This window comes from Podarcis liolepis (assembly GCF_965112155.1).
Source record: "Podarcis liolepis genome assembly, chromosome: 2".
Taxonomy (NCBI): Eukaryota; Metazoa; Chordata; class Lepidosauria; order Squamata; family Lacertidae; genus Podarcis; species Podarcis liolepis.
This window is the reverse complement of record NC_139555.1, coordinates 69,024,650-69,043,365: the sequence shown is the minus strand read 5'-3', so window position 1 is coordinate 69,043,365 and position 18,716 is coordinate 69,024,650. Positions and strand designations below refer to the sequence as shown.

Sequence of the window (18,716 nt, the reverse complement as noted above, 5' to 3'; positions counted from 1 at the left end):
TCAAACCCCACGTTGGGCAAAAGATCCCTGCATTGCAACTGATGGACCCTTGTGGTCCCTTCCAACTCTCTATTTTTGTGAAAAAGCCAGAGAGCAGAAATAAAAGCCCAAATACAGGGAAAGCCTTCCACATACTCACCAATGGAAGGGCTCGCTTTCTCCATTTTGTTCCTACTCTTCTTGCCTTTGCCCTTTGGCTGGGGCAAGTCATCTGGCGCAGTTGTATGGGGCAGATGCCGCTCGCCAGTCCCCAAGGAAACAGGCTCCTGCTCGGCCTGGTCGGTTCTGCCTTCCCCTCTCCGGCTCCTGCCCTCTGCACTCTTCTCTTTGTCCACCTTAGAGCCGCCGCAACCCCAGCCCTGCCCGTGCCGCAGCCCTCTGGCCCCATCGCCATGCTCCACGCTGCTTCCTCTCGGGACTTCGGGAGCCGTACCCTTCAGGGGGTTCTTCTGCCCCACCCCCTTGGAGCCGGAAGCCTCACTGCTCAAAGCGAAAGCCTCCCCTTTCTTGGCTGGGCAGCTCTGCCTCTTGCCCTTCCTCTGCTTCCCGGTGGTGGGCGCTTGCTCCTGCGGCTCCACTCCTCTGCCCGGGGCCGCCTCCTTGGACTCGGGGCCGGCCCCACTCTCCAGGGGAGAGTCTGTTGGCTTGGGGGACTGGACCCAGATCATGCGCGAGAGGTTGGGGACGGCGTTGAGTCGCTTCACCACGCCGTTCTCACAAGCTGGGGGCGGCGGGGGCGGCACCTCGCCTGGGCTCTCTACCCATCGGGAGGCCACCTCGCTCCGCAGCAACGTGTGGTTGTGTGGCGTGCCCAGGCTAAGCGGAGACAGGTCGAGGTCAATCTCCTGCAGCTCCGAGGAGCCGTTGAGGTGGGAGAGCAGGTTCTTCTGCTCCAGCACGGCTGCCTTCTTTGGGAAGTCGTTGACGTCCAGGTTGAGGTCGTAGACATTGAAGCTGGCACGGATGGAGTCCTTGATGGTGTTCTTGATCTCCTGCAGTCGGCTGCTCAGGAAATTGTTCACTCGCTCCAGTTCTAGCTGGGGCCACTCCAGAAGCTTCTCTTCAGCCAGCTCCTGGTCCTGACCCGTAGGCGGGGTCCGGTCCACTCGCTTCTGGGCCTCCGCCTCCAGCTGGGCCTTCTCTTTCTCCTGAAAGTCCAGAAGTTAGCAACATGAACTCGAGTCGTTCTAGTATTCCTACTGGCAACCAAGAAGAGGGACTGTGGTGAGGATGGCAGCCAAACTCCGGCTGGCTGGATGAAGAGGCCCCTGCTTCTCAGCTGCTGACAGTAACTACTTCTATGCAGCTGCATGGGGACTACGGCAAACCACCGTGCACTTGGGAATTGGCACTGGGAACTGGCATACACAAAGCCTGTGCTATGGTAACAAACCTTAAGGAACAGATGCGCTGCCAGCCATTTCCCACAGCCATTTCCCTGTGTGTACAAGCTGCAGAAAGGTTGCTACACCTCAGGCCCTAAACTTAGTTCATGTGGCGCTGGAGCATTTGGGGTGGGTGTGGGGCAGGAAGGTTGCAAGCAGAGAAACACAGTTACACTGTCACGCTGCCTCCCCCAGCTCAGCAGCAACTGAGGAACACAAGAGAGAAAGACTGAAGGGGCCCATTTCACTGACCAGGCATCCTCAGTCAATAACCCAGTGTGAGAGAGCCAGTGTGGCATGATGGTTAGGATCTGGGAGAGACCAGGGTTCAAATCCTGACTCGGCCATGAAGCTCTCGCTGGGTGGTGACCTTGGGCCAGTCATGGGCTTCTCTCAGCCTCACCTACCTCACAGGGTTGTTGTGGGGGTTAAATGAGGAGGTGGGAGGACCATGTACATGCCACCTTGAGCTCCTTGGAGGAAAAGGTGGAATATAATGTGATAGAACAACAACAGTTGTATAAACAACCTTAATTCACTTCAACTTCTGACTAGTTTACACTCGTGTGTGTGTGTGTGAATAAGAATCAGGCATGATAAAAAGTGCATGAGAATCTGAGGAGAGAGAGCTTAAATTCACCTCTTTCATCTCTCTGTGAAAGAGATCACATCTCCTGTTTGCAAAGGTAGTAGGGAAACCGAGTTCCTTGCAGATACATAGCAACTTGTGAATAACGTGAAATGCCAGGCAAAACAGCATTGCTGAAACATACTAAGTAGTCAAGGAGTGTTCGTACAGGTTAACAGCCAAGTCGGCACCCTTCGAGTAAACATCAATGAAGTGTTCTTGTAGCATACACGGCACAGGCTGTGCATGCAGAATGTTCCTGAAATGTCTATTTAAAAAGTTAACAAGGATGGGAAAGACATCAGCATAAAACTTTGGAAAACCATTGCAAGTCAGAGCAGTGACTGCAGGGCTAGGTGGACCAGTGGTCTGATTCTGCATAACACAGTTTCATATGTTCAGGAATCCCCCTATAGCATAGACAAGCTTCAGAATGAATCCCTTCACAAAAGAACCCAAGCTAGCTGCTTGGCATGTTCACGTGTGGATATACTGGAGGGGGAGCCCTGTTTCATATGGCTCAGATCAGGCCCAGAGGTACTCACAACACTCATTAGCAATACTTAGATAAGGGTGAAACTGAAGTATCTATTTGCAAGAAAGAAAGAAAGAAAGAAAGAAAGAAAGAAAGAAAGAAAGAAAGAAAGAAAGAAAGAAAGAAAGAAAGAAAGAAAGAAAGAAAACACCTTGTGATCTTATTATGCCACTATGCATTTTGGCGTCTGTATCAATTATGAAAATATGTCAAAAGTCAACATGGGGAAGCGACAGATATTTGTCAAATAGTTCATCCTCCTTTCTGTTTAACTCTTTTATCTACAGTCATCTGCCCACCCAAACGCATACACAACTGGGGACTGAGGCATAACTGCCCCACTTCTATGAAGAAAGGACATACTATAAAAAAATCAGATTAGTTTCTGAGCAAGTTCCATCCCTAGCTAGGGCCAAGATTTAAACTGTTCCCCCTAATCGATGGACTCATTCTATCAGGATTCTGAAATGATCCTTACCCTCTTCCCCTTCACATTCAATCTCCAAGAAGCTGTGGGCCAGCGTACGCTCTCTTTTGCACACTCATCCACGCACGCACACCCAGCCCACCTTCTTCTTCTGCTTGTGACGTGCACGCTTGGCAGCCTTGGCACTGTTCAGGGGCTTCGGCTCTGTGCTGTTGATGTAGTCCAGGAGCTCATCCACGTCCCGGTGATCGACCGCCGGCTCTCCCGAGCTGCTGCTGTGCCCCAGCTTTTGAGGGAGCTCCTCTTTTCTCTTGGTCAGCCGGGAGCGCAGCTTCTCCCGGATCTCGGCATAGTTCCGGCTCGTGGGGGCGGCCGGAGGCTGCGGACAGAGTTGGGCTATTGGTCTGCTGCGGGTGCAGGAGATGGTTACTGATCTACAACTGCCACTGACAGAAACCATGTGCTTTCCTGCTCTCTCTCCCCTCTGATAGGCCCAAGGCTGAGCTGAGATCCACAGCTAGTTCCATCCACGTAACCACTGACACTACAGAGGCCCCAAAGCTGGAACAGCTGAGTGCAAGATGCAACAGCAGGGCTTTATTTCAGCAGCTCAGGACAGGAACGAGAGGAAATGACAGGGTTGAGAGAACTGTGTGGAAGTCCAAGGCTAGAATACTGGGGTTTGGGGGTGGAGAGAGAAGCTAATCTCAAGGCTACCAAGGCCAAGAGAGATGAGCAATGATGCATGCCATGTGTGTATTGTCAACATGGTGTTTTTCCAAGCCGCCCACATAGAAACAAGTCTGTGAGTGAAGGTCATGGATGCTGCTGACTCTATTCTACTTACCGCGTTGTGGCCGAAGAACTCACAGTAGCAGCAGTCGCAGAACTTTCCATCTTTCTGGGTTGTGGAGGACGAGGTGCAGGAGCTGCGCTCGGAGCTGCTGTCCTCGTCCTCGCCAAGCCCCTCGTCTGCCTCGCAGGACTGTGGTGCGTGGCAGCTTGTACCGTTGGGGAACTTGTGACCTTTGCAGGAAGGATCCCTGCAAGAGGAAGGAAGAACAGGCAGGTGAGAGGCAAGCCAGGCAGATGGGCTGAACTGGCCTCCAAGCTCAATTCAAAGCGCTGGTTTTGATCTACAAAGCCCTAGGTGGTCTGTGAGCAAAATGCCTGACCGAGTTCATCTGTACAGACCCTGTTCTATATGTCACTGCCTTCAAGAGGACCAGGCAGGTAGACTGTTAGAGAATGGGGACTTTCTGTTGTTGGAACACCCCATCTTCAGAGTTCACTCCCCAAAGGGGCTTTCACTTGGCATTGGAATGAAAGCAATCTTCTCTTCCCTGGGCCTCCACTGACAGATTATGAATGTTTCTGCAGTTTGCCTTTTTTTTTGGGGGGGGGAAGGTTTTAAAGCTGTTTACTGAGTCTATACCTATGTAGGTTGTGTATCATACATATATAGTATATGTAAAATTACTCAGCCCTCAGTAATAAGCAGGTTTCATTATTACATAAAAAACAACAACAACACAAAAAACCCCAGAACTATCACTGGGTATATTCTCCTGAAAATGTATAGTTCGGAATTCCAATTATGGAATTCCAAATTTATTGTATTAAGCAACTGTTTTTTTTCCTTCTTGGGATTATACTAGGTGAGTCCATTTAACCATGTACAACGTGTTCTAAACCTTATTCAGCCAATCTTTTATCTATGGGCCTCATGTTCGCTTCCATTTATAAGTAACTTCTATTTTTTGAGGTTTTTTCTTACGATCAAGTGAAATACATTCTGTGAAATAAAAAAAAAAATTCTGGTTGCAATAATGAAATATTTGACACCAGTTCTTGTTTCCGTTTAGATACCAGACTAGTGTTGTTTTTTACTGTTTGCTTATTTTTTTGTTTGATGAGGGCTTATTTATTTATTGTTGTGAGCCATCTTGGACACTTGCATGAAAACATGCAACACAAATGATTGAAGCAAACAAAACAAAATGCTTCATCGTCTCCTCAACCCTGCAGAGGCCTGAAGATTGAACTCGGGGGGTGGGTGGGTGGGTGCTGCGAGGGGGGGGTTAAGCCTGAGAAAGCAGAAGGCTTTGAAAGTGCAGCATCAACACAGAAATTAGACCAGTTCTGATGCTGAAATGCTGCAGGGCTAAGAATTAAAAAGAGGCTATAATATGGCTAAAAAATGGCAAACACAATGGAAAATAGGGATCAAACCCTGCAGCGCTCCAGCACCCCCGTCTTCAGAGAAGGCCAATAATATTACTTTGCAACACTTAACAACAGGTTCTGAAATAACTTTTTCCTTCATGGCAAAATATTCATGAAAAAAGTTTCAATGGAATACAAAAGGTTTGTGGACTCTTTAGGATAGATCCATGAGTGGGAGAGATTCCTGCCCGCTCTCAGCTGTTGTTGACCCCAGCTGTTGTTGGACTACAACTCCCATCATCCCTGGCCAATGGTCCTGCTAGCTAGTGATGATGGGAGTTGTAGACCAACAACAGCCGGGGACCCAAGTTTGAGAAACCTTGGGCTAGACCAACAGAAAGCTTTAATCAACTTTAATTGTGCCATCCTGCAGTTCTGGTATGCACTTAACCCCCCCCCCCAGCAAAATAGTGACACTGTAGAGGTACCCCTAGTCTATCCACCTGCCTGGAGTTTCAAATGGTTCACTCACACTGAGCAGAGATAATCGTCCTTAGGCTGCAATCCTAAAATGAATGCCACATATTCTACAGCCAATGGCAGCAAGCATGACTTCAGCCAAGTGGCCAATTACCCCAGGAAGGTGCTGGGCACATTCCTATCAGCAACCCTATGCCCAGGGCTCCACTCACCTGTTGGTGCTGGGCAGTTGATGCGAGGCAGTTGGAGGACCCAAGGAGCCGCTGCAATGGCCGTTGCATGGATGAGTGCAGCCTACGGGAGGCGGTATCTTCAGCAGTGGCACATTGGCAGTTGGCAGGTGTGGGCTCTTGCAAGATCCAGTGGGAGGGGAGTCTGCTCCTGGCTTGGGCACCGGTGTGTGTGGACTGAGGGCTGGCGCAGGGAAGGGGGCCGCCTGCGGTGAGGAGCTCAGGTGGACGTGAGGAGGGGAGCTGAAGGGCCCAGGGTGGGCAGGCATCTGCTTTGTCGGGAGGAGTGCCGGCGGCTGCGAGGGGAGGCCTGTGGGGCTGTTGGGTGGAGCAGTGAGGTCCACATGCCGGTGGTGCTCCGAGGAGTGGAAGGCCTCTCCTGCAGCCAGATGGAAAAGGGAGAGCTATTAGGTCCAATCCTGGACAGCAGACTTTTCACACACTACTACAAGAGGCAAAACATTCCACGGGTGCTAAGCTTCCCCACCATGGAGACCTCTGCACCACAAGGTTCTTGCCCAGAAGTACTGCCCCTCCCATAATACCTCCAAGGCTCTATGGCCATACACCCAGGCATGCCGCTCAAGCCAACCCAACCTGGTGATCATATTCTCAGCTAGAAGCTTCCCTGTAGCTGTGGTGCTTTCCAACATACCAGGGCTTGCAACATAACATGTTTCCTCAAAACATGATAGGGTGTTTGGCCACACATATGACATGTTTAACATTTTAAACCCACAGCTCTCAGAAGGGGAAAGGGGGGCAACCCTTGCCCTTTGGGGTTGTGCTAAGGTCTCACTCAGCCCAAGGATGGGCCCTAAGGGGCTGGCCCCGAGAGGAGGCAAGATTCCACAGTAGTGAGCCCAGCAATGTGCTGCCACTTTTTGCCCTGCGGATGTGGTCAGCTGGCCTTCCCCAGGCCCCGCCCATACAGACCTGGCGGGGTGGGTCTCCGGCACATGCTCTTGAACTGCTTGGGAAGAGTTTTGCAGAAGTCGAGTGAGGTAGGCAGAGGCGAGCCTGGGGTGCCGCTGGGAGCTGGGGAGAGCGCGTGGCTGTAAGGGCAGGCTTTGAGCCCACCTCCCACAGCAGGGGCCTGGCTGGCACACTCCGGAGGGAGGCCGGGGTGCTTGTCACCTGAAATGGAGTCAGAGATAGAGCTGGCTGCTCTCCAGGCCCCTCACTCACCTCCCCACTTGTGGCACCTCATCTGGGTTGCAAAAGGCCTCTGGTGGGAAGACCTCAGTAAGCAGGGACCTTCATATAAAGAATTACTCTCCCTCAGGAGAAGAGCAAGACAGGCTTGTGCATGGTCATCCCTTCTCTGACAAAATCTATTGATATAGGTTGCCAGATGCTAGCACTTCCTCACACAGTTAAGCAATTGCCACGCCCCCTCCCAATGACTACTGGCATAGCCTCCATAAAGAAGCTGTAGGGAGAACCCTGCATCTAGAAGGGAGAAGAGCATCACTGGCCCAGGGGCAAGATGAACTTACCTGGTACAACAGGTGTTCCGCCCAGGGAGCTCCCTTGAGCTGCCCCATTGGCATGCTGGGAGTTCCAGAGCCCCGAGAGCTTGTGTGCAGACAGGAAGGAGCTGGGGTCCCAGTCTCCCGAGTTCCCGTGGCACGAGGATGAAGATGACGAAGACGAAGAGGAGTGGGAGCCTGCCCCGCAGGACTGTGACTTGCAGGCCGTATGCGACAGCGAGACCTGGGAAGAGAACGGGCGGCTCAGACCACAAATCCAATGCAACACGTCTGCTTGGAAGGGTAAGCTCATGGCTGATCTGTGAGGAATAGTAACATTGGACTAACCTTTGCTCCAACCAATTCTTGTCCTGGACCCACCATGGCACTTGCCCAGGAGGACGCAGACTCTCGGTGAGGAGACAGGCTTGTCTAGTCTTACCTCTACTCTCATTCCCTTTCCCACCACCGCAAATGATGACAGTGACAAGAAAGAAAAGAGTCAAGGCCCCGTTGTTGTAGGCAATGCATTCACTCAAGCCAAAGCTGGCAAGTTCCATACACAGCCTAGAGCTGGGAGCAGTTAGGGTCCCAGAACATAACACAGCCATCCGACAGTGGTCAAGGGTGTGCAGCTTGACCAATCCAGGAAGGCCTTTTATGTAGAGTGCTGGCTTCACAGCAGTTAACCCTCCTTGACCCAATAACATCTGTCCCAGAGTGAGTGATGGCGTGCATTCTGGTGGGGTTAAATGCTTACCGCCAGCGCCTGCTCCTGGACTGCCCTCCTTTCTTCCTCTTCCACGCTCTGCCTGCAGCTCTGGCAGATCCACAGCGGCATCTCTCCCAGCAGGTTCTGCACCAGCGTCGGTACAAAATCCGGAGGCAGCCGCTCCCCCGGAGATATCAGCCCATTGTGGGATGGCCCTCCCCAATCTTTACGCTCCCGGTGGCACAGCAAGCAGCACGTCTGCACCGACTGGTTGGAGGTGGGCAGCACCTGCAGCAGGGCAAACACACAGAAAGTGAGGGTTGCTCACGGGGAACATGAGCCTGGGGAGCACTGGGCCATGCGCTATGACGACAGGATATGCTTAGGAAAATCCCCAAATCTGGATTAGGGCAATACCTTTTGTCATGTCATGGCTTTCCCACAGAGCTCTTGCAAACCTGTGGGCAAACAGGCCATCCAGACAGCCAACAGCTGGATGCTCCCAGAAAAGATTTTCTAGTGCTTCCTGCCTAACTCTGCTATTACTACAATACTGTTCACACTAAGCGACCTCAGAACTAAGCACAACAGCAGAGTGGCAGATCCGGGGCAGCAGGAGAGGGAATGAACAGTCTGTGATGGCAGAAGGGTGTGTGTTTCTGTGTGAAAGCCACAAAGGTGCCTGATCTGTATCTCAGTTCTCTCTGTCCCTTTTATTCTCCCAGCCGCAGTTGTCCCCCAGCTCACAACTCCTGCCTCAGCACAGGACGCTGCTTCCCCCACCCAATGCTTCCAGCACTATCCCAAGGCCCTGTGGGCCCAGAAGACAGGCAGCCTGCTCCCCCTTGCTCCTGTGCAGCTGAAGACGGAGGAACAGCTGCAAACTGTAAGGCAGAAACCTTCTCCTGGCTGCTCCTTTCATTCCCACACAAGGCCTTCAGCTTCCTGTCTGGCTCCGGGGCGGAAGCCAGGCGACAAATCGGCCTCGGCACTGCTTAGAGATGGTGACAGGCATGAAGGGTTAGGGGCAGGGTCGCATTGTTTCCCCACCGACTGAGAAGCCTGGGACAATGGGCCGTGCATCTGACTGCTGCTGCAAAGCAGATGGTCGTTCTCAGACTCAAGGTGAGACAAAGCCCAAAGGGGCAAAGGGTGCAGCATGAGGAGGAGACAGAAGGAGAACCGGCCTTCCCTTCTCACAATCACCGCAGGAACAGGTGTGCTCGGGGGCAGGGGTGACAGAGGAAAGTGACAAAGGAGTAGTTCCACAGCAGGATGTGGGCTGGCAGCCTCAGAGCATGCCCAGAAAATCAGACACACCCCTGAGGGGGAGAGTCCAATCAGCAACAACTTGTCAGCGTATGTGAAAGAATATTAGTTACCAATCCCATGGCTCTATAGTTTAAGGTGAGGTTCTTTTTCTGCATTCTTTCATCATAAAACCAGAAAATGCTATTCATCAGAATGAAGACAAATTATCTTATCAGGAGGAAATCTGGCACTGGAAATCTAAGAATGCCAATGTGTGATAGCAGTTTAATTGTGTCCTGTTTTTGCACACCCCTTTTCTCAAAACATACCTAGAAATTTCCCCTTTCACGTAAGCGAGAAAACCAAATTGCTGTTTTGGTGAAAGTCTGTTAAGTATTCCTAAAGTTATGACAGTTCAAAGTTCCCATTTTAAATAAACAATTTAACTAAGGGCAAGTATGACAAAATGGATCTGTTGGGCAGACTGACGTTCCCCTGGTTGAACCTGCTTCCCCAAGGAAAAGGGTTGCTGCCAGAGGGAACAGGTTGGAGCAGTGTGCATTTCTAGCTGCTCTGAGTGCGACATTGTGCTGCCGTGCATGTTCAAAAGTGGTGTGCTGCTTGTGCAATGGGCTACTGCATCTGTTTGTGCATGCCTGCATATGGCATACCCTTGCACATGCCTACCCATGGCATGCTCCTGCTTATTCCTGTGTGTGGTGTGTTGCTATGAAAGTTTGATTATTACGTGCTCCAGCAGATGTGTGCATGTGTGTGCATATATCAAGAGAAAAGGTGCCACAACTCCATTAGACTGCACTCCTGGGGCTTAGCTCACAGCCCCCACCCCTTCCACTCTGCTGGCAGAAGCCCAGCGGTTCCTTCACCTTTGATCTTCTCTCTCCCACCCACTTTGGATTGCTTTGTAAGTCTTTAGAATTCAGAAGAAGAGCAAAGCAAAAGTGCAAGTCTGATATCCTGATCAGTTTTGATAGCTACTCTGCAGGTTTTTGCTTTCAGTTCAACATGTACAGTTTGTACTTTACAGCTTAAGGTAAGCAAATCAAAAGTTTAGGGTTATATCCAACTAAATCATTACATGCATGGAATGACTTCTGCAAGTGCACTGGAACTTCTCTACTCTCCTCTAAATCTGCGCTGGAGAGTTGGAGGGAAGAACCAGAACAGATTTAGGGAGCTGACAGTCGGGGGGGGGGGGAGGAATTTCATTGTGTTTACCAAATCTGTTCTGCTTGCACATTGATTTCATTGGATACAACCCTTAGAATGTAAAACTATATATCTAACTAAAGACCAGCTTCCCAGCTTCAGAGTTCTCCCAACCGATATAAATAGAGGATTTGGGCTGAAAAACCCAGATAAAATTTGTGTGCACAGACGCTAAGTTGTAAATGGGCACAGCATATAGATCAGACTGTGCCTACCTATGTTTTAGACTGCAGCTCCCATCAACTTCAGCCAGTCACCGTCCAAAACATCTGGAAGGCATTGGGTTGGCAAAGGCTAAGGTAATACATAGGTTTTTACCAATTCCATGGCAGAGAAGCTAAGGCTGTTGCCTTAACTTACTGTTTCCATGCTTTTTGGTGCCTGAGTGAATTCATAAATGCCTTAACTCTTCTCTTAAATGAGTGTTGTTGTTTTTAATCCTAGAATATGCACCTATCACCGGCAATCATCAGATGTTGATTTCACCTCCTAAATTAAACACTGCAAGGCAGGCAAACATCTCCTTAAAACACACTCATCTTTGTTCCCTAGGCAAGCCTCTTCTCACCACACCTTTGTTCCCTGGAAATCCCTATCAAGGAGCGAGGTTCTCAAAAGGAGGACTGACACAGCAAGAGACAGATTCAGAACACAGGACTCCACACCTTGTCATGCCTGTTTGGAAATTCCAAACTTTCTGGAACAAATTTCAATATTGTTGATGGAAGAAATAACTCTTTGGGTATAAGAAGTAGCACTCGTTATTTCCACAACTCCTGATGTCACTTAGAGTAAATGCAACCGAAGGTCTTTACTTTCAGCTATCCAACCCACACCGTAATGAAAAATATATCTACTGCTTAAGCAGTATCTATTACCGGGATCCCTGAAATGTATCCATTTCGCCTGTTGCTGCTGCTCCTGGACTTAGCAAACACGTCCCCGAGTTTGTCATAAGCTCCCTACCACCACCACCTCTACTTCACACACCTACAGCAACCCTCACCAGAGCCAGCCCTGCAATGAGGCAGAGAGAGGCAACTGCCTCAGGCGGCAGATACTGAGGTACAGGGAGTGGGCAGAGCTGTGTGTGCCATGTGGCCCATCCTGCTAGCCTGCTGCCCTCAAGTACAGTGGAAGATCCTGTTCATCATTACTGGAGTAAATTTCAAATGCCAGTCCAATTGGCTTCTGTATGTGCCTTGGAGCTGGGGCATAGTTTAGGGGGTTTTGTTGGTTGTTTTTTTCTGTTGTTGTTGTTACCTTCTTGTATCTTGCATTTTGTATCTTATGATTTATGTGTAAATTGTTCAATTTGGTTGTGAACTTCTTGACAATTTGTTTATTATTTAGGATTACCTGTATTACATTTGTAGTTATGTCATTTTAAAAATAAATTGTAAGCCACCTTGAGCATGGTTTTAACCTTGGAAAGGTGGAATATGAATAAAATGACTGACTGACTGACTGACTGGTTGGTTAGTTGGGGGAGGGCACCAGCTGGTCCTCTGCCTCAGGCAGCAAAATGTCTTGAGCCAGCCCTGACCATCACCTATTCCTGCTCCAGCTTCTAGCCACAAGTGCCACAACCATGATAGTTCTACAAACTTAAGTAGGCCTTCCTAAAGAAGCAAGAGCTTCTCTCTCATCCTATCCAGCCTTCATTTTGAGTGCTGAGGTTGAGTTAGGAGGTATTGCCCTCTCATTCTTTGCTTCCTTCTGATCAGTAGTCTACAGGCAAGTGTGTGAGTGCCCCTCCCTTTTTTCTTTTGCCCACTGACGATACTTTACACCCATCCAGCAGTGTCCTCCACCCACTGGCAGAGGAAGAGGAGTGTGGGGGGAGCGCCCCGCCCCCGGCAGTGCAATCGCGGCAGGGTGCCATCGCGGCTGCCCCCCTGCCCAGGACACATGCCAGCCCCACCCCCATCTGCTCTCCACCCCACCCCCCACCCCGGTGCCAAAGCATGAAGCTCCGCCACTGCCTCCACCCTCATTTTAGTGAGCATGCTGCTCTGTCAAAACACATTGGAGCCTACGTGGCCCTGCCCCATCATGTCAATTTAACTCAGGGATGGGGAACATGTGGCCCTCCAAATAATGTTGCACTCCAACTCTAGAGAGCCACAGATTCCTCACTCCTGAATTCTAAACATTACGCCTCTTCTGAGGTTTCGGATGAGAACATTACCAGCCAAACACTTATCTCTTTGTTTTGTCTTGCGTCTGATCCAGATATGAACTGTCTGGTGCAGATTAATTCTCCTGCAGGGCTATTCCACGTAGGAAGTCACTTGCTTAGAAAGAGTCCCCGCATGAAAATTGCACCCTACGTCAAAAAATGCATCACCTTGAGCAAATAATGACTCCTGAGTTTCCCCATCGTGGTGGCAGAGGTCGCTTGAAATATATGTAGGTAGAAAGTTCTCTTAAGTATGGGGAACCCAGGCTGTGTGCAGACATACTTCAAAATCAGGGCAAGCTGCTCGTTTCCACATGGCTTGAACCAACCCTTTCGACATGCATTTACCAGTGAATTCAGTTCTGATTCACTACTCCATTTTGACCCCTTCCCCATTTCGGGCAGGCAGCCTGCCTTTTAAATATTTTTTTTTTAAAAAAACTATGGCTTAACTATGTCCGGTCACAGAGCCCAATCTGAATAAAAACAATCAATTCCTTATTTATTTATTCTATTCATTTTGATTTTTTTTTAAAAAAAGAAAACTGAAGGGTGAATGAAAGAAATGGCAGTGTTATCCTAGGAATCAGTCAATCAATCTCCATGGCCAGCTTCTGCAGAAACAGGTTAAGCTGGTCTCCCAGAGATGGATCTTGAAGAGAAGTCTGTATGTAAGGCACAACACGTTAAGAGTCATTCAAAAGTAAAACTCTCAAGCTCTGAGGGAGAAAGCAGGGCCCTGTCCACCAGCCTGCAGCCATCACTGGCTGGACAAATGACAAGCATTTAAAGAGTCACTACACATAGTGTGTACACAGGTAGAACTACCTCAGATGAGTGGGAATTCACATGTATAGAAGACTTGAGTAGTGGGGCAGGCCACCTTTTGGACACACCAGCAGGGGAGGGGGAGGTGTAACCCACATAGCCCTGTGACCCCCCTCATGCATTCTTTGTATGAATGAGTTGTTTGACCCCCTCCACAGTGAGTGCTCTTTCCCTGCAAGCTCGCCACAAAGGTCACATACATCTGGACACAACCCCAGAATCAAATCGCTGCTCATCTGACTGGACATGTTCTCCAGCAGCCTTGTGCACCTTAGAGATTTGCTGAGGGCAGAAAGGGATAGTGGCATGTTTAAGAACTATGGTCTATGGATCAGACTTCAGATATTTAATCCATATTTCTTAAGGCATGTGGGAAATGCCACAGTGGTTTGTTGTTGTTTAGTTGTTTAGTCGTGTCCGACTCTTCGTGACCCCATGGACCAGAGCATGCCAGGCACTTCTGTCTTCCACTGCCTCCCACAGTTTGGTCAAACTCATGCTGGTAGCTTCGAAGACACTATCCAACCATCTCATCCTCTGTCGTCCCCTTCTCCTTGTGCCCTCCATCTTTCCCAACATCAGGGTCTTTTCCAGGGAGTCTTCTCTTCTCATGAGGTGGCCAAAGTATTGGAGTCTCAGCTTCACAATCTGTCCTTCCAGTGAGCACTCAGGGCTGATTTCCTTAAGAATGGATAGGTTTGATCTTCTTGCAGTCCATGGGACTCTCAAGAGTCTCCTCCAGCACCATAATTCAAAAGCATCAATTCTTCGGCGATCAGCCTTCTTTATGGTCCAGCTCTCACTTCCATACATCACTACTGGGAAAACCATAGCTTTTACTATACGGACCTTTGTTGGCAAGGTGATGTCTCTACTTTTTAAGATGCTGTCTAGGTTTGCCATTGCCTTTCTCCCAAGAAACAGGCGTCTCTTAATTTCATGACTGCTGTCACCATCTGCAGTGATCATGGAGCCCAAGAAAGTGAAATCTCTCACTGCCTCCATTTCTTCCCCTTCTATTTGCCAGGAGGTGATGGGCCCAGTGGCCATGATCTTCGTTTTTTTGATGTTGAGCTTCAGACCATATTTTGCGCTCTCCTCTTTCACCTTCAATAAAAGGTTCTTTAATTCCTCCTCACTTTCTGCCATCAAGGTTGTGTCATCTGCATATCTGAGGTGGTTGATATTTCTTCCAGCAATCTTAATTCCGGCTAGGGATTCATCCAGCCCAGCCTTTCGCATGATGAATTCTGCATATAAGTTAAATAACCAGGGAGACAATATACAGCCTTGCCGTACTCCTTTCCCAATTTTGCCACAGTGGTAGATCTTCTTTATTGCTAATAGGAGGTTTGAAAGCTGACCTCGCTGTGACTGACACCACACTCCAGGATATGAATCACTAACAAAAGCCCGCTAGATCATGCTCACCCTGCAGATCGTAGGCTAAGCAGCATGTGCCCTGCATTGTCAGCGAAGACAAGTTTCTTGTTCTGTTAAGCAGTCATCTCTGCTCCTATTCCCCTGAAAAGCTGACTTGTCAGTGCCGATGGCTTGGCTACATCAGAACGGGGTACTTGCTTCCACACTAGACCAGTTTAACCTGGCTAAATGAAGTGATGCCGTATATTTAACTACCATGCACAATTTGATCATTTGCTGGTGGAGGGGACCCTATCACTGAAACCCTGGAAAGCTACTGCAAGTCTCTGTAGACAATACTGAGAGATGAACCAATAGGCCAAGTCAGAAAAAGGCAGTTTCTTATGTTACTAATCAAAGAGTAGGGAAGACAAGATTTACTCATGCTGAAAACAATCACAATTTTATTTATTATTTACTAATTAGGTTGATCTACAAGTGTCTCTCTTTCAGACCATGCATTAAATGCTATCGCAGCATGCTACTGTTTCAGTTTGATAATGGTATTACCAGGAATACGAGAGGCTAAAGGTGGGGTTCAACTGAGTCTTGGTAGTGGAAGCCTGTGCAAGGACTTCCACTAGCACAATGCCTTTCTCACTTTCCCAAGCCCCAAAATTGGATGGGGGGGTGTTCAGGAGAACCCCCAGTACAGCACACAAGGGGAGAAGAGGAAGGAATCCAGAGAAGGAACCCAGGAATCTTTCCTGCTCCATACATTTTTGGTCAACAACTACCATGCTGCTGTCCAATATCATATGCAGTACTATATACAAGTATTTAGAAGACCCACTTAGTTCAATGGAGCTTACTCCCATGTACGTGTGCGTAAGATTGTAGCCTCACTAATACTAATCTAGATTTAAAATTTCATCTACAACGTATTAACCTCTAGACCAGCCTTTCTCAACCTTGGGTCGCCATATGTTGTTGGACTACAACTCCCATCATCCCTGACCACTGGTCCTGCTAACCAGGGGTGATGGGAGCTGTAGTCCAACAACATATGGCGACCCAAGGTTGTGAAAGGCTGATCTAGACCAGCAGTGGAGAATCTCTGGTCTGCAAGCACTAATTAGGCCTGACAGGGTTTCTAGTCTGGCTTGTGAGGCAGTTTTCCCCAAACCACACCCACCCAACATCATATATGACATCAGTTGTGGGCCAGGTAAAACCTCAACAGCTAATGAACAATCTGGAACTTAAAGGGTGCTCCCAATTCTGCCTTGGTAAGCAAGGCTTGCTGACAATACTGACCTACGAGTGCCACTGAATTTTTCCATTCGCAGGCATCACTTTGATTCAAACCACACATGGAAACGGACTTCAAAGAGGCTTGCTGTAACAACTGAGCAGCTAATCCGGGCAACGGGGTGAGTTCCCGTTGCTCTGTCCCAGCTCCTGCCAACCTAGCAGCTCGAAAGCACACCTGTGCAAGTAGATAAATAGGTACTGCTGTGGCGGGAAGGTAAACGGTGTTTCTGTGCACTCTGGTTTCCGTCACGGTGTTCCATTGTGCCAGAAGCAGTTTAGTCATGCTGGCCACATGACCCGGAAAGCTGTCTGTGGACAAACACCGACTCCCTCAGCCTAAAAGCGAGATGAGCGCCGCAACCCCAGTCACCTTTGACTGGACTTAACTGTCCAGGGGTCCTTTACCTTTACATATAGGCAGCTATATTCACCTGTCAAAGCTGGGTCACTGGGTGAGGGAGCTAAAGGTGAGGGATCTGCCAGCCAGATCTAATTCCCTGCCCCTACTCCAGATGTTTGAAGCATAATTCCCATCAAACCCCAACCAGAATGACTAATCATCAGGGATGATAGGAGTTGCAGTCCAAAAATCTGGGGGCCACCAGGCTGAGTGAGGCTGCCCAGCAAGATCTTTGACTTAAAGTCCACACACATTACCTCAACCTTTCTGGCAAGAGCTTCTGCAAAGGATTCCAACTCTACCTGCACCATGTGGCACATTAAGGGTTGAGCAACATGATATAGCTACCTTGGAATGACCTGGCCTTCTCTGAGGCAGGCCTCCAATTTACAATGTGACAGCTAGAAAAATAACCAGAGTGCAAAGCTACCCACAAACGTTTTTAACAGGGAATCAAGACCACCCCAAGGGAAGCGTTTTTATCAAAACATCACACACCTACAACAACTACAACATCGAGATACCACCATAAAACTTGTTTGGTTTGGGACTGCTAAGTTTTACCTGAACAACGTATGAAAAGGAGATGCCCACACCTTGACTTAATTTTACCAGCTTTAAAGTTAAAACAGAAAATAAGTATTTCCAAAAATGTTAGGGGAAGGGTAACTACAGCAAGGAAAAGTGTTTAAGAGAAAATAATCCACTCAATCATTACTTAATGCATTTCCCCAGAACATACCAAACTAATTGGACCATATAAAAACCAAAGCCCCAACCAGGAAGTGTTGTATTTATAGTTTCAATTCCACCCACTCCTTGGTCATGCATCCAACCAGCAAACAATTACAGTACTGAGCATGCGTAGTAGATCCTCAGGTGCTTTATAAGGGAAACAGACAGACATCTTTTAGGATAATACTGAAGGGAAAGACAGAATGTGGGTGCTTTCTGATTGGCTGAATGGTAACACCACTACCACCCTCCCCATAGTTTCAAATGTTAGATGTGTCTGTGATTCCCCTCTGTCTACTATGAGGCTTCTTAACTTTGAAAATGGCTCAAACAAATGTAGTTCTGAGCGTCCCCAGTCTATAGCATGTTCCAGCCTATGCTATTCTTCCTGCTAACATTCAGGACTATATTAAGCAGGTGAGTCCCTAGAGAATCCTCTTCCAGGTAATTGGAGAGTGAGAGTGTGCTGAATAACACAGGTAGTTCTGACTTCTGTTTTTAGATATAGATTTCCTATAGGCTTCAAAATTAAATTTTCCTTGTGTGCTCACAGCTAGTAACTGAAATCTTCTTGTATTGTGGTCATCTTGGTTAGTATATTTTTATATTCAGGTGTGCTACCCCAGGGAGCCTTGGTTGGCTAGGAAGGGACTCGTTTTCCCAGAGAGGAGGGCCTTTCTTGTTGGAAGAGTCACTTGTTCAAGATGAGATACATAAGCTGCATCTCATCTTCCCATTTCTTAAAGCTGGAACTAACTGTGATTCCCCTCCTCACCTGTAGATATCCTGTTAGAAGCTCTCTTTTAAAGTCACTTCTGTGAGTCCAGCGCTGCCCTCTAAGATGTATAGATGATTTATTTGCTCTTTGAAAAATGAGGAACTGAAAAGAGGGGTGAGGGCTTATGGTAAACTCCATGATAGAAAGCTATCTGTTTGAATTAGGGCAACAACTTTTAAATCTATAAATCAATTGCCCAAGCCTTTAGCCACTTTAATGAAGGGAAAGTTTTAATTGGTAGTGCTGTGATTTAAAAGCAAGTTTGGCATTTGGGTTCCGATGTATAGCAAGGAAATAAATGGTAGGATATTTTGCATGGCGAGGTCTCAAAAAAGCAGTTCTGTTGCAGTTTTAGTAATATGCAAAGTGGTGTAAATGTAAGTTGTTAAACAGCAGACACACCAAATTCATTTTGGTTTAGCTGACAGCTCTAAACAGAACAGTGAAAGAAGTATGAAGTAACTGTAGAAACAGAAGTTGATACAGCAGATAACCTCCCTACACAATTAATTATTTGATTTTTAAAAAATGTTGTAGCTTTTATTGTGATGTCTTGAACAGCTCTTGCCCGGAAGCAGAGTATACATTTTCAAAAAACAGG

At 48.2% G+C, this 18,716-nt stretch overlaps 1 protein-coding gene across 3 annotated transcripts in view; it reads right to left on the bottom strand.

Moving 5' to 3' along the window:
• FAM193B (family with sequence similarity 193 member B) overlaps positions 1-18,716 on the bottom strand; it is a 31,725-nt gene that overhangs the window by 3,586 nt on the left and 9,423 nt on the right. Inside the window, exons 1-8 of one of the 3 annotated variants that reach the window (XM_083488335.1) lie at positions 8,084-8,209; positions 7,672-7,780; positions 7,351-7,567; positions 6,788-6,988; positions 5,834-6,230; positions 3,823-4,018; positions 3,118-3,354; positions 140-1,148 (exon numbers count right to left, since the gene is read on the bottom strand). In XM_083488335.1, the coding sequence (XP_083344461.1) occupies positions 140-1,148; positions 3,118-3,354; positions 3,823-4,018; positions 5,834-6,230; positions 6,788-6,988; positions 7,351-7,567; positions 7,672-7,707 (2,293 nt within the window). In that variant the 5' untranslated portion in view covers positions 7,708-7,780; positions 8,084-8,209. Of the gene's footprint in view, positions 1-139; positions 1,149-3,117; positions 3,355-3,822; positions 4,019-5,833; positions 6,231-6,787; positions 6,989-7,350; positions 7,568-7,671; positions 7,781-8,083; positions 8,324-18,716 lie in introns of those variants that run through there. The other 2 variants (XM_083488333.1, XM_083488334.1) reach the window with 2 other exon arrangements.